The 15,472-nt window shown below is 43.5% G+C and overlaps 1 protein-coding gene across 1 annotated transcript; it reads right to left on the bottom strand.

The window, feature by feature from the left end:
• Window positions 1-610: 610 nt before the first annotated feature.
• On the bottom strand, window positions 611-6,240 carry LOC103062682 (retinol dehydrogenase 16-like). The gene is made up of 4 exons (XM_088138533.1): window positions 5,901-6,240; window positions 5,155-5,413; window positions 2,716-2,873; window positions 611-1,034 (listed from the first exon to the last, which is right to left on the bottom strand). The coding sequence occupies exons 1-4, from the start codon at window positions 6,211-6,213 to the stop codon at window positions 817-819; spliced, it is 948 nt and encodes a 315-aa protein (XP_087994659.1). The 5' UTR covers window positions 6,214-6,240; the 3' UTR covers window positions 611-816.
• Between the last annotated feature and the right edge of the window lie 9,232 nt (window positions 6,241-15,472).

The following is a 15,472-nucleotide window of genomic DNA, read 5'->3' on the forward strand; positions in this document are numbered from 1 at the left end:
GGGCTTCAACTGTGGCTTTTAGAGCTGGGCATTTTGTATCATGGAACTACCTCTTCATTTTAGATCTTGAAAAGCAGAACGTTTAACCGTAACAAGAGAGTTGACTGTGTCAACCATGGAATAAGAGATAGAGTTAAAGGTATATGGCTGATAGCTATTATAATACAACTGCTCTAAAATACCTTGTTTGTATTGACTAATGTTGCACTGCACAATCTTTATTAAAATAAAGGAAAGGAAAGGAAAGGAAAGGAAAGGAAAGGAAAGGAAAGGAAAGGAAAGGAAAGGAAAGGAAAGGAAAGGAAAGGAAAGGAAAGGAAAGGAAAGGAAAGGATTGTGCACAGAATTGTCTGGATGAGAATGACTGTTGGCTGAATCAATTCTTTCAGTGTTTCCAGTGGAATTAAAGTTGATATTTTCTGTTTCCTGCATTCTCTTCCAATTACTCTTTTCTGGCACTGAATCTGGTTCTTTATACCATGAAATAATACTCAAGCTAGCAGCTGTTTTTGTGCAATTTCTTTATTTATAGCTTTTACTTCTTTAAAAATCCATTTTTAGCCTGAGACGAGACAACAAGGTAGCAACAAAGGAAAAACATGTCAAACAAATTGAAGGAAGCTCTTTAATGGACTTCATTTAGGAGAAGACTTGGACAATTGGTACACCACTTTCACATTTATACATTTGTTGAATGTTTGCAAAAGTGAGAGGGCCCTACTTGTCGAAATGAGCTCTTGCGAATCCAGGCAGGATGTAAAACCACATCTTCTCTTCTAAATGATGGCTAGCTTCTCACGTTAGTAGTGGGACAATCTAACTTGTGTGTGCTGTTACATACAAAACAACTAGAAATACCCAGTCCACCACCCAGCTTGGCAAATAAGAGGCAGGCAGGAAGATCAGCTTTGCATCCCAGCCAGCAGAGTAGCGAGCACGAGGATGGCGGGACGTTAAGGCATGCTCTATACGGTCCGTCACCAAATGGAGGTTCTTCGCACCGTATGTCTTGGAAAGTTGCACGATTTTGCAATCTATGTATGAAAAGCATTAAGCACAGAAACTATCATCCATGAGAAATTCTGAAGTTTCTAGTAATAGCCCTGGCTTTTAAAATCAGTGCCAAACTGACTCTCCATGGATAATTAAGCTTATCAACATGTTGAAATTGTCATCATATATTTATTTCTTCAGATGTTTCTGTGGTGCTCAATCCAGAAATTCTAGGTGGTTTACAATGACACACTTGCCATATAATAAAATAAATTCCAAACACCAAGACATTTAGAAAAGGAATAAAGTAATAAGTGATGTAATAAACTAAAGGAAATCATGTCAAACAGGACTACCCATAGCACCTCAACACTCAGTGCAGAACAATGGTCTATTCAGCCTTACAATAATTAGGAGGTTGGAGCCCCCAGCCCTCAGGGGATAATCTATTGCACAAGTGTGGTGGGGGGGGGAGCGCCCAAGAAGGACCACTCAGCAGACATAGAAAGAAAAGGGCGATAGGCTGAAAGAGGTTGAAACGGGGGAAATGAGAGAGCTGTAAACAGAGGAATTGTGAACAAGGGCTCCTCCTCCAGGCTGCTGAGTTAAAACAACATCCACTACATCAGGATAGGCCAGTAGCTAGTGGACAACCCTGGAAAACAACCATTTTGACAGTCCCATGCATAACAAACACAGCAATCACCCTAAGAATCTCAAAGTTATGATGGTGTAAGCAAAAGGCATGGCTGAGAATTTTGGTGACGTAAGTAAACTTGGTGCCTGGAGCTGCGTGAGATTGATCCCAGGACAATACGCAATTCCTCAAATATACCAAAAGTAATAAAAACAGCAGAAAATATGGCCATGAGAAACCATTAGCAGCAGCAGCAGCAGCCAACGGCAACATAAGCAGCATCACAAAGCTGGCAGAAGCCAGCTCTCATTCTGGTTCAGCTCAATATTCTGGGCAACACAGGACCAGCACTCTCAGGTAGGAAGATGCCCAAGTTTATACAGATCCTGGGAAACCTAACCCTCTTTGGAAAGGTCCGACCAAGCGTTCTGCAGAACCAGCTGCCTGGTCTCCCTGGCAGCCAGGCCAAATGCCCACTGGGTAGAGTGGCCAGTTACGAGAGGGAGAGGGTAGCCTACAGTAGCTTCTGCTGGCCACATCCTGAGCTCTTTGGCAACCAAAGGGTCAGCAAAGCATGTCAGTTCACATCCACAAGAAAGAAATGGCATTGGAAGCAGTTAGAACACATGACTTTAAAACTGGAATAGCTACAGGTATCATTAAACTGCCTCAGGGAAGTTCATGAGAACATGGCAGGAAAATGTGGTTACTGGGTAAGGGAGGAATGGCCTCATGTGTTGCACACCCCAAACAAACCTTCTTCCTCAGCCCCAGCCCCAACCCACATGGGGGAATGTGATTGGCTTTTTTCTTACCAGCAGGAAGTCCACAAATCTCTTCCCTGAACTATTCCTACAAAGCCACTCCCAGGACAGCAGTACCTGCCAGCCTCAGTACCAAAAGAGAACAGAAATTGAGTGTTGGGAGAGAGACAGTTATGCTGGCACATTCTTGGGGCACTTCACAGACTGGAGGAAAGCATGTTAAACCATGACCCCATGGCTGCCCTGCATACCTGGCCCTCTAGCACTTTCTCGGTTACCACCAAACACCCTTCCCGACAAGCTCTTTCCCCTTTAACTCACACATTTTCAGGAACTTCCACCCATAGCTTTCTTGAATGTCCGGGGTCAGCTGGTGCCAAATTCTCTGCAAGGATTCCTCCAGAGGATCATAGATAGGTGTTGAAAAAACGCCAGGTTCAACCACGCTGACGTGGACCCCTAAAGTCTGCATCTCTTGCCTGGATTGAGATCAAAGCAATAAGAACAAAAGGAAGGGCTTGTTCTTAGACCAAGGATCCACAACATTCAATGTCCTGCTCCCACAAGCATCAAATACAGAAAATTGCCCTCTTCTGCTGGAATTCTCTAAAAGGAGGTTCAGAAGGCTGACAGAAACTGTCCCCCAAATATAAAGGTGCCTTCCATGTCCGATTGACATGCCTTGCTAGGAACCTTCGCTAGACATTTCCCATTGTTTTTGTGGAACCGATTTCCAAATGGCGCCTTCCTTTGGGACCACCGCAGAGAGGCGGATACCTCACATTTTAAACTGGTCAGGACAACTCTCTGGCTAGAAGAAGAATGTGTTTGCCAGTGACTTTCAGTTGCATTCAGTTGATGGGTCATTTATATCATTTATTTCTTTTTAATTTTTATTATTATTAAATTTATATGCCGCCCATCTCCCCCAGAGGGAGACTCTGGGCAGCTCACAATTAAAATCAAACAACAAAAACAGTAAAAAGTACTGCTTTACTTGGCATAGCCAAGATTTCACACTCTTCCTGAAGGCCATGAAAGTGGGGGCACACCACACCTCAGGTGGTAAGTTGCTCCACGGGTGGGGGCCACGGCAGAAAAGGCCCTCTTCCTAGACCCCGCCAGTCAAAATTTCTTGACTGGTAGGGTCTGCAACATGCCCGTTCTGCCGGACCGAGTGGGGCATCCTGATATAACGGGGGCAAGACGGCTCCTCCGATAACCTGGTCCTGTGCCATGAAGGGCTTTAAAAGCAATAACCAACACCTTGAATTGGACCCAGAAGCAAAGCAGCAAGCAACGCAGCCTGCGTAACATGTGTTCTATGTGCCCCTGGGGACATTCAAAACTGCCGGTGCTGCACCATTTTCTACCAGCTGTACCTTCTGGATCCTCTTCAAGGGTAGCCCCACGCAGAGTAGTAATCCATAATACCAGTGTTACTGTTTATTTTCAATTAAAACATCTTTATCCCATGGTCTCTGAATGGGATCTAAAAACCAGTTGAACTGAATAACAAAAACAGTAAAACACAGGATCTCAAGGCATAGTATCCACATGAAAAAGAAACTTAAAACGTGCGACTTCCTCACTTTCCAACAGTAATTACGACCAGGAACAACATCACTAAGCAACGCGGTTGTAAGGCGCAATGCCACGTGACCGTGCCGACTTATGATGGCAGTTCTGGTGGTCACAGTTGGTGCCATGATGTAAATCTAAACATGGTTGCAGCGTCCCGTGGTCACGCAATCCCCATTTGTGACCTCTTCCCAGCTTCCCCATTGATTTTCCTTGTCGGAAGCTGGCAGTGAAGGTCGCAAATAGTGATCACGTGGCCAGGGGATGCTGCGACCGTCATAATTGTGACTCAGTTGCCAAGCAGCCAAATCATGTTGACATGACCGTGGGGACAGTTGCAACTGCAAGGATCAGTCATAAGTCCCCCTCATTCAGCACCATCATAACTTCAAACAGTCGCTGAACAGGTGGACATTCAACAAGGACTACCTGTATATCCAATTCAAATCAGACATATTTCAAATAGCCCTTGATCTCCTCTCTTACCTTCCATTTTCTAAATTGGGGGCTTGATGAGAAATGAGATTTTTTCATTATTTCCATTGTTATTTTTTTGCTTACTTCCATCTGTAATTCACCTTTTCTTTCATGGACCATGAAATGATATCAGATTGTTTTGAGCTGTTATCACCCCTCCGATTACTTATACTGATAGGTATAGATAGATAGATAGATAGATAGATAGATAGATAGGTAGATAGATGCAGTATATATATCTTTCAAAAGTATATTTTACTGAAACTGTACTTAAGTACAGCTTCAGCATACCTCTTGACCACTTCCCAACACTTTTTCATTCTAGCCTGGAGGGGACGCCTTCCTAGAAAGCCAGAGGGCACATACGAAAGGTTCAGATCAGAATGTAGCTGCTGGGTATTGTTATTGTCTGATCCTGGCCAATCTCCTCATTGGGATAAAAATTGCACCCAATTCATTTGAGAGTCTGAGGCAAAAAGAACAAGATATTGCCCACCACATCACTCCATCCACCAAGGTTAGCAGACTGGCTGACCAAAACCGGACAGGCCATCGGGCATATACAGCTATGACTTCTTGTTCCTGAGCCCCTTTGTCTGCCTCCGAACCGATCACATCACTAACCTCTCTCTACCGAATGGTAGGGCTAGCCCCACTTGTAGTTTGGGAGTCTTGATGAGAAATCTTCAGAAGTTACTTTACCTCAGACTGTCAGAAAAGGCTTCAATGCCGTATTTCGATATAGGATAACCTCCTCCATAGCACGACAGTCTTCCCATCACACTGGACACGTTGACCACCCTCCCTTTGGCCTTCCTTACAAAGGGCAACATGTGAAGCGTTACATCAATTAACCCAAGCAGGTTGACGTCCAGCACTGATAAAAAGTCCTTCTTGGTCAGCCACTCGTTGGGAGCTGTTGGGTTACCAGTACCTGCATTGTTTATCAGTCCCCAAAGTCCTGTAGAATCAGAGGAGATAAGACTGTTACAACTCCACTTGCTTCTCTTTGCAGATTCGCATCCATGTCTCCATGTCTCCATGCGTCCATGCGTCCATCCATGCATCCATGCATCCATGCATCCATGCATCCATGCATCCATGCATCCTTGCATCCATGCATCCATGCATCCATGCATCCATCCGTCCATCCATCTATCTATCTATCTATCTATCTATCTATCTATCTATCTATCTATCTATCTATCTATCTATCCAGGGTTCCATACATTCACTATTGCTAACCCCAAATCTGTCAAGAAAATATCAGCCCTTCAGGGTAGAACAGACTAGCAATCCAAAGTGATGGATGCTAATATTCTAGAAGATGCCATGCCTTAATAATTTAGGCAAGAAAGCTATCATAATATTGGCACGTTAATAAAAACAATAATGGTAATTTTGGGGCACATTGAGGACACAGAGTAAGAGTTAACCAGGCACAGTACCTTTGTCCCCCAGACATGTTTTCACCCACTCAGTTGCTGCTGCAACACTCTCAGTGCTGGTGACATCCAGCAGGGTGGTTTTTAACCGGTCCGATGTGAGTTTCTCCAGCTGTTCCGCCCCTTCCGGAGTGAGACACGCGGCCAACACCCGCAGGCCCCGGGCATCCAGCTGCCTGGCCAGCTGGTTCCCAAAGCCAGTGTCACACCCCGTGATGAAGGCGTATTTCTCTGTCAGGTTCTCCACCATCTGTCTCTCCCGGTACCATCGTCGAAGAAGGTAAAGCCCCACCAGGCCAGCCAGGTAGAGCCACATGGCTGATACCTACCAGGAAGAAGCAAGCAGTGTGAATGGATGAGTAGTGATGCACATAGGAAGCATGGAAAGCCCAGACATTTTACTGTGAAATGATTGGCTAGTGGCCCTTGTTGGTAAGACCGAGAACCAGTGAGTAGACCATTTCCTTGGACCCTCTCTGTACAAGGGGAGGACAGGAGATCACCCACATGGGCTCCAGACAGCTGCTTCACTTGTTTTTCTGTGGGTTTGAGTGCCAGGAAATGAAAGGATCAGCCATCTTGCTCGCAACCGAGGCAGAACCTTTTAAGGGACACTACATTCGCTAACCTCCCTTTCTAATCACTTTTGGAAATTACCTATTAACCATCTTACAACTATTAGCAACCTTCAGAACTTTAAGTCTGAAAAGTTGCCGGCTGAGATTATCTTCAACTCTGAACAAAAGAAAAAATTATTATAAGCTATGAACTTAAAGAATTAATAATAATAAATAAATATTATTTATTATAACATAAATAGCTTCTCGTGGGAAACACTTGGTTTGGCTATCTTGGATTGTAAGTAATTACAAAGATAAGTGACTTTATGATTTTAGGAACTGGACACAAGAGGGGACCAGAGATTCCAAAGAGAAGGAAAAAAAACATATAAGCCTGCTTTTGTACTGAGACTTAAAAAATGACACAAAACATTATAACATTGGAAATATTAAAGGAGATCTTTGAAGAACGGAGCCAGAAATTAGTGGCTACAACATCAACAGTGTCAGTATAGGTAGTCCTTGACTTACAACCACAAGAGGGACTGGAAAATTCGCCGTTAACCACTTCAATAGTTAAGCAAGGCATCTCGTGACCGCACCCAATTTTATGACATTTTTTGTGGCAGTCATTAAGCGAATCACCACGGTCATTAAGAAAATCACATGTTCGTTGAGTGAATCACACTGATTGATTTTGCTTGTTGGAAACTGGCTGGGAAGGTCACAAATGGTGATCACGTTGTCCCTAGGTTGCTGCAACTGCCCTGAATACATGCCAGTTGCCAGTTGCCAACCAATCAAATTTTAATGACATGACTGCGGAGACGCTGAGATGGTCGTAACTGGCTGGAGTTTTAAAAATTAAAGGGGAAATACATATGACAAACCAAGAGATTGACCTGGAAAATGTTTTCTTATTGGATTTACAAAACAGGCTTGTTCAACCCTTCAAGAGGTGGTGTGATGGGATAAAGAAGAATTGTAGAGGAATCAAATCCTATGACAATATTTGAATGAACTAAAGATTAAGACTGTTAGTAGTAAAAGGAAGGAATATAATGTCAGTTTATTTGATCAAAGTTAAAATAAGACTTTTTGTTTTTGTTTTGTTTGGCAAAGTTCCGGCAACCCTTTACGGACTTTTGCTGACACCAGGATTGAAAAGTTGATGTTTTATGGATTTGCTTATAGATAAGGGATGGGATATGAGATGAAGAGATATCTGTTTGTCATCTGTAAGGGGGTGAAGGCTATTAATGTTTACACTTGTTGTGAACAAGTTTGGAAGTCACTTCTTTATATATTTCTTTTCTTTTTCTTCATTATATTCTTTATAATATAATTATAAATTATAAATATAATGGGCACATGCTGAATCAATGCCAAAACTGAATTGGACACAAATAAATTACACGCTGATTTATGACCCATCAAGATTTATTTCTGGTAAGGTGTCGGATTTTTTTTTTCCTTGAGAATAAATGCACGACAGATTTCCTTTCATCCCAAGAGATCATCCTTTCTCTCTTCAGTCTAAAAGTCAAGACACTGAGGCAATTTTGGATCGCTGGCAACATTTCTCAGTGGTATATTAACTGATCTGGTAAATGAACCACCCCGCCCTCCCCAAACACAGACAATGGCCAGAGATTGTCCTTTCACCTTCCAATAACGTTTCGGGTTACTCAGTTGGCAAGGTTCCAACTGTGATCTCCATATACCAGAACATATTTTCCGAATTTCCCCGTGAAACTGTTGCTTAGAGTTAGAGGAGGAGGCCTCACTGTTGTCCCTATCTCATTTTTCACACACATGCCCCATCGAATCACCTAACCCCTCTATGATTTGTGGCCCTTCTGCCTCTGGAGTTAAAAGAATATTTCACCCTTCCTTGAACTGGCACAAAACAAGGGCAGCAGAAAAGGGATCTCCTGTTGCCAATCCCTAACCTAGCTCGGCTGCATCTGGCTTCAGTCACTGCTGGAGGACATGGCCCTCGTTTGGAAGGGCACTATGGTTATAGGCGAGGCGGAGGGTTTTCTCCTCTGGCTTTGCTGTCCTCCCCTTTCAGTAGCTCACAGTCAAGCCCTCCAGCAGGAACAGCTTTTAGGCAACTCTAGGCTACCCTTGACTTGGCCTTCTCCCACACCCCACCTGGGCACCTTCCAAGGTGTAAAGAAACACTGGAATAGAGATAGCCAAGGAGCAGGAGGAGGAGGAGCAGGAGGAGGAGCAGGAGGAGGAGCAGGAAGAAGAGGAGGAGGAGGAGGCACGCCCTGCCACAATTGGGCTACTAGCTAGATCCTGTAGCCTGGGAGAACTGAAATGGATCAGCTGTGGGGCAAGCCCTCTTGCTTCTTGGGGAAGGGGAAAGCAACTGAGCCTGACAAATTCAGGGGAACTGTCAGGTAAGCACAGATGCACTCTCGTCTTCTCTAATTGGAGGCCATGTGTATGACCCTCCCAGCCAACCCAAAAACTCCTCTGATCCCTTTTGTTTTATTTTCTTATTTGCCAATTTATAGCCTCCGGTGAACGGGTTCTTTTCGGAAATGGTACAGACTAGCAACAAACAGACTATTTCATTTTCCCTGTGTTTCTCCAGGGAGGTTTTTATTGCAAAAAATGAACAAACTTACTTACTGTCTACCTTATGTACTTAACGAACTTACTTATTACTAAGCCTATGCTTTCTTCAAATGCAGGTAGACCTTGGGTTATATCCATTCCTTCAGCAACTGTCCAAAGTAATGATGGTGCTGAAGAAATGGACATTATGACCAGTCCCCGAAGCTCCAGCCATCGCCGCACCCCTGCAGTCACGTGATCACAATGCAGGCAGCCGGGTGCCCAGCTTGCGATTACGAGGTCACAGAGAGCCTCAGTCATATGATCAGCATTTGTGACCTTCCCTGCTGGCTTCCCACAAGCAAAGTCAATGAGGGAGCCAGCAGGGAAGGTTGAAAGGCACTTCAGTAGGTCTCTCCCGGTGCGGCAACCCCACCACCTGCAAGCAGCCTCCACCGGCTCCCCCAAGCCCTTCCCCAGCCCCCCTTAACTCAGGTGCAGCCCGTGCCAGGCCGCCCAGGGCCTCCCACAGCCTCCCCCACTATACCCCCGCAGCAGCCCCCATGCTCCTTACCTGGGACTCCCGCCACTTCTTGCTTAATGGCACATGTGTCTTGGACTTACTCCGGCAACTGGAACTGCCAGGATTGCTGTCGCTAAGTGACGCAGTCACATGATTTTGCGCTTTACGACTGTATCTCTAAGCGACGGTAATACCCGTCTCAATTGCTGTCGTAACCTGAGGACTACCTGTTTCTCTACACTAACATCTATGTCTACATCTTATTCTTAAACAGTCTGTTCTTCTCGGTTGCTTCAGCTTACACCAAGGTCTCTAGCCCCCTTTTAGCCACCCGAAACTTGGCTTCTTTATTGCTGTCAACTGCTGCTCTACTCTGCTGCTGAAGCCTGCGCTTGGCAGTTCCTCAATCTGGCTGGGGTAAAAAAAGGAAGGCACTTTACCAGCTGCTGGTTGGTTGTAGCTTCTCGGCGTGGCTGCTGGAGTGGTGAAGCTGCTGAGCTCTGCTTCTCTTTCAGCTTCTGCGCTGCTGGTTGGGTGCAGTTCAAGACTGCTCCTCCTTTACCATCACTTGCTGTTGACCTGACAGCTGCTCCTCTCTCGGCGGCAGAGTCTTCCTTTATGCTCTCCCAAAAAAGGTGTAAGATGCGACACATCCCGGACACACCCTCATTCCGTGTCCTCCGCGTTTTCCTCTCATCACCGAAATCCGATGTGGTGCAGTCCTCTTCTGGCTGCCTGACATTCCCGGGGAGAGAACAAAAGGCAGGAAGAGCTCCTGCTGGCCACTGCAAGTCTCTTCTTCCACATCTCCCACTCAAGACCCCCTCGCGTCCCCACCACAGCTCAGCTGCCTTTGCCCGCAAGGGAAGAGTGGCAAAACATAACCAAAGTTATATCTTTTGAATGTGAGCTCCCCCACAAGCTCTTTCCGCTGTAACTCACACATTTTCAAGAACTTCTGCCCTTTCTTTCTTTGCTCTCTTGAATGTCTGGGGCCAGCTGGCGCCATATTCTCTGCAAGGACCCCTGCTGATGATTGTAGATTGATGTTGAAAAAGCGCCAGGTTCAACCACGCTGACGTGGACCCCAAAGTCTGCATCTCTTGCCTGGATTGAGACCAAAGCAATAAGGACAAAAGAAAGGGCTTGTTCTTAGACCAAGGATCCACAACATTCAATGTCCTGCTCCCACAAGCATCAAATACAGAAAATTACCCTCTTCTGCTGGATTTCTCTAAAGGGAGGTTCAGAAGGCTGACAGAAACTGTCCCCCAAATATAATGGTGCCTGCCATATTTGATTAACATGCCTTCCTAGAAACCTTCGCTAGACATTTCCCATTGTTTTCATGGAACCGATTTCCAAATGGCGCCTTCCTTTGGGACCACTGCAGAGAGGCGGATACCTCAGGTTTTAAACTGGTCGTGACAACTCTGTGGCTAGAAGAAGAAATGCCAGTGCGTTTTAATTGCATTCAGTTGATGGGGTAATTTATATAATACCAGTCTTACTGGTTATGTTTAACTAAAACATCTTTACCCCACGGTCTCTAAATGGGATCTAAAAATCATTCGAACTGGCTAACAAAAATAGTTAACCACAGGATGTTAAGGTATAATATCCACATGAAAGACACTTTACAAAATGCAATATATGTAGTCCTCAGTTTCTGACAGTAATTGGGACCAGAAACTTCATTACTAAGCAACACGGTGGTAATGTGTGACCAGAGGCCAACTTTTGTGGGCTGGCAGCATTCCTGCCCAGATATCCTCCTGCCTTGGAAGAGGTACTGTATTTAACTTGAATGAGATGCAGGAAAGGGTAGGCCTTCCCATTCCTTACAGCAAAGCAAAAAAAAAAGGGGGGGGGATAATTGAGTTTAAGGAAGGCAGGATACAGGTACCAGCTTGTTTCCATCTAGTTTGTATAATGAGATTTTTAAAAAATGTTTTAAAATAATGTCTTCAGTGCTTTTTGGGGGGGGGGGGTTGGCAGGTTGCATTCAGCATGAACTGCTACCCTACGTATTCTTGTGGCCCTGGGTCAAACAATAAAAGGGCAAGAGTCCTGGGCTGAGTTCCCACTGTTTCCTTAGGGCCGAAGCAACAGCTGAAATGTTTCAGGTATCCTCCTGATAAAACTACTGTTTGAAGGAATGCTGCCAGCCCAGACAATTCCTAGGAAACCTCTGCTTTCAGCCTGAAATAAACCCCATTTTTCATTTTGCCCAGAGCCCTTTCTTTTCCTGCTTCTCATCCTGCTTTTCATCTCCCGCTTGAGAGGACTTCAAAAGCCAAAAGCACTTTAGCTACCCGCTTTTCAGGGATTGCCACTTAAGGCATTCCTTCATAGACATTCCCCTACTTACAAGCGGGTTACGTTCCAAGAGGCTTTTCGTAAGTCCATTTTGTTCATAAGTCCAACAAAGTAAAAAGTAAAAAAAAGAGGAGGAGGGTGAACTAATGATTTATGGATTTGGGGATTAAAAAGGGTTAATGAGGAAGGGGAAAGAGGAAGATGACAATTACTCGATAGAAAGAAGGGTGGAAGTCAGAATTCTATGTTTTCTTTTCTTTTTACTGTTTTCCCACCTTTTTTCCCTTTATTTTTTATACTTTTATTGTATAGAAAATTTCTGATAAAAATATTTTTTAAAAAGGTAGAAGTTACATAAGAGAACCATAAATTATATTATATTAAATTAAAGACAGACACCCCTGTCCAAATCAGCTGGGGTGAAGGGCTGAAGGGTTGGTGGAAGAAATCAATTATGGCTTGGTTGTAGATTGTTAGTAAGGTGGGGGCTGCAGGTACCTCCACAGGGAGACAGTTCCAGGAAGGGGGAGCAGAGGAGGCCTGCTGTGTCACCCACACCCCATGAACCTCACAAGGAGGGGGACAGGCTTTCTGAAGATGACTAGACTGGCTTCAGTTCTGGCAAGACCGTGAAAAGTTCTCCTTTTCAAGGAGCAATATTTTTATTGTCTATAAATATTTTCCCACTGTTCTTCAATCTTATTTCTAAGGAAACCTATAATAAAGGGGAATGAAAACATGGACGTGTTTTTTCAGTGGAGATGACTGAGCTAGCAAATAGTTTTCTTGTTTTTGTTCAAGCACACGAATCTCATCTCTCAGGGCCGTGGGTGGTAGGGGTGGGTGTCTTTTCTTTTCTTTTTAATGCATCCTTTTAAAAGGACTTCTGCATGGCTCAAAAGCCTTCCCTCTACGTGCAAACTTGTATGTTATTGGGAGTTTCCCTTGTAGTAGAATTTTTCATGGCTACCATTAAACTATAAGCAAGATTTGTTACACTGAAACGCAAGTTGGTTTGGTGACAGCGCTGCAGGATAGACTGGATATGGATAGACTGTGTGTAAAAGATGTTATGGAAGAGGAACAAGTTTTACCGGACAAGATTGAGATTGATCTGAAAGTGGATGTAAAAATGACAGGCTGCAGGAATGATATGTAGAAAGATGCTGCACTGGTGGTACAAAAGAAACCGGCTGATGTCTTAATAATTAAAAGGGATATACAAATGACAAACCAAGAGAGTAACCTGGATAATCTTCCTATACTGGATTTACAAAAGAGACTTGTTAAGAATTTGGTGAGAAGGGACAAAGAAAAAATGAAAAGAAATAAAGTTTTAGGACATTATTTGAAGGAACTAAAAATCAAGAGGGCTAAAAGTAAAAGGAAGGTTTATTTGGTCAAGTATAAAATAGATATGTTGTCATCTCTGGAAATACTTAGTGGACTTTTGCTGATCAGGACTGAAACAATGAGGCTTTAAGGATTTGTTTATAGATAAGGGATGGGATATGGGAAGAAGAGATCATTTGTTATATTTGAAGAGAACGTGATAAGTTACTAAAATTGTTTATACTTGTTGTGATGGAGCGGGAAGTCATTTCAAGATATATTTTTTTCTTTACTATATTCTTATTTTTTCTTTTCTATTTTTCTTTCTATTTTTTCTTTTCTGCACTTCCTATTTTTCTTTTTATTCTTTTCTTTTTTAGTTTCTATTAGTTTTTATCTTTGCAATTTTAATTTTTAATAAAATTACCATTAAAGAAATTTAAAAATATTTTAAAAGTTGAAATTACTGGTTGTTTTTGCATAAGGAATAAAGAGTTGGCATGAGTCAGAAACCTGCTCTCTTTTGGGCAACAAAACCCTGTCCAGGACAAAAGAGCAAACACTGTGGTCGACGGTATCCTGAAAGCTGCTGAGAGATCTAGAGGGGCAACAATGGTTGTGTTCATCCAGGTCCCTCTGTGGGACATCCACAAGCAGTTGCTATCCCGAGCCCTGGACTGAAGTCAAACTGCCACGGGTCCAGCTAGTCCATTTCTTCCAGAACTCTCTCTAATTGGAGGCCCACCACTTTCTCAACAACTTTCCCTAAGAAGAGGAGAGGGGAGTTGGGACAGTCGTTGTTCACACCTGCTGGATCCAGCTTCTTGAGAAGTAGCTGGACCAGCCCCTCATTCAGGCTGCTGGGAGCTCACTGAGGAGAATAAGGAAGACGACTTTGATGGAGATATACCAGCTCTGTTGCCAGGACTGAAACATTTTCTAGGTCCAGAATGTCCAGATAACATTCAGAAGTGGCTGAGACAGAGGCCTCCCTAACAGACTGGAGTTTAAGAAGGGGGAAGGAGGTAGAGCAGAATCACAGTGCAAGATCCTGTTATCATAGCCAGTCTCAATAAAAGTAGTTTTAGCCTTCCTGTGGTGTTGATTTCAAGGTCTGGTCTGACACTCACAGTCCTTGCACTGTTCGAAGACAGATTCAAAGGGTAGTAGTAGTAGTAGTAGCAGCAGTATACTTTATTGATTAGTGATTTGACCATATCGAAGCATAGGCATCAGCCAGAGTAAGATACAATAAAATGGAATAAAGTGAGGTACAGTAAAATAGGACAAATAGACTACAGGGAGAGAAAATAAATAAATGTAGTAAGGTAAGATAGATTAAGGGTAAAAAGTAGGATAAAATAGTATAAGATAAGATAAAATTGAGTGCATAGATATATAATAAAATAAATATGAAAATGTGAAAACAGTATGTGAATTCATCACCTTTGCATGCAACCCCGATGTGTTCTATAAAACGTGTTCTCTGTTGTACAGCCGTGTCTGTAAATTTGACAGTTCTAGTGGCTACACATTTGTGCCCTGAAGGAAGCAGCAACTAGGACAGGCAGAACTGCTATCATAAGTTGGCCTGTGGTCACACATTACCACCGTGTTGCTTATTAATGGAGTTTCTGGTCCCAATTACTGTCAGAAACCAAGAACTACATATATTGCATTTTGTAAAGTGTCTTTCATGTGGATATTATACCTTAAGGTCCTGCGGTTAACTATTTTTGTCAGCCAGTTTGAATGCTTTATAGATCCCATTTAGAGACCGTGGGGTAAAGATGTTTTAATTAAACATAAACAGTAAGACTGGTATTATATAAATTACCCCATCAACTGATTGCAATTAAAACACACTGGCATTTCTTCTTCTAGCCACAGAGTTGTCACGACCAGTTTAAAACCTGAGATATCCGCCTCTCTACGGTGATCCGAAAGGAAGGCGCCATTTGGAAATCGGTTCAATGAAAACAATGGGAAATGTCTAGCGAAGGTTTCTAGGAAGGCATGTTAATCAAATATGGAAGGCACTTTATATTTGGGGGACTGTTTCTGTCAACCTTCTGAACCTCCCTTTAGAGAATTCCATCAGAAGAGGGTAATTTTCTGTATTTGATGCTTGTGGGAGCAGGACATTGAATGTTGTGGATCCTTGGTCTAAGAACAAGCCCTTTGTATTGTCGAAGGCTTTCACAGCTGGGATACGATGGCTGGTGTGGGTCTTCCGGGCTGTGTGGCCGTGTTCTTGAAGTTTTGTTTCC

This window comes from Python bivittatus, unplaced genomic scaffold, assembly GCF_059951505.1.
Source record: "Python bivittatus isolate LINGU-HERP-01145 unplaced genomic scaffold, Pbiv_v1 ctg000220_np1212, whole genome shotgun sequence".
Lineage (NCBI taxonomy): Eukaryota > Metazoa > Chordata > Lepidosauria > Squamata > Pythonidae > Python > Python bivittatus.

What these genes read in the sequence shown, in the direction of transcription:
- LOC103062682 (XM_088138533.1), bottom strand. Translation starts at nt 6,213, where the DNA reads ATGTGGCTCTACCTGGCTGGCCTGGTGGGGCTTTACCTTCTTCGACGA. An exon ending in AACATGTCTGGGGGACAAAG is followed by an intron (nt 5,414 to 5,900) that starts GTACTGTGCCTG and finishes CTGATTCTACAG; the next exon opens with GACTTTGGGGACTGATAAAC. An exon ending in GCCTTTTCTGACAGTCTGAG is followed by an intron (nt 2,874 to 5,154) that starts GTAAAGTAACTT and finishes ATCTCAATCCAG; the next exon opens with GCAAGAGATGCAGACTTTAG.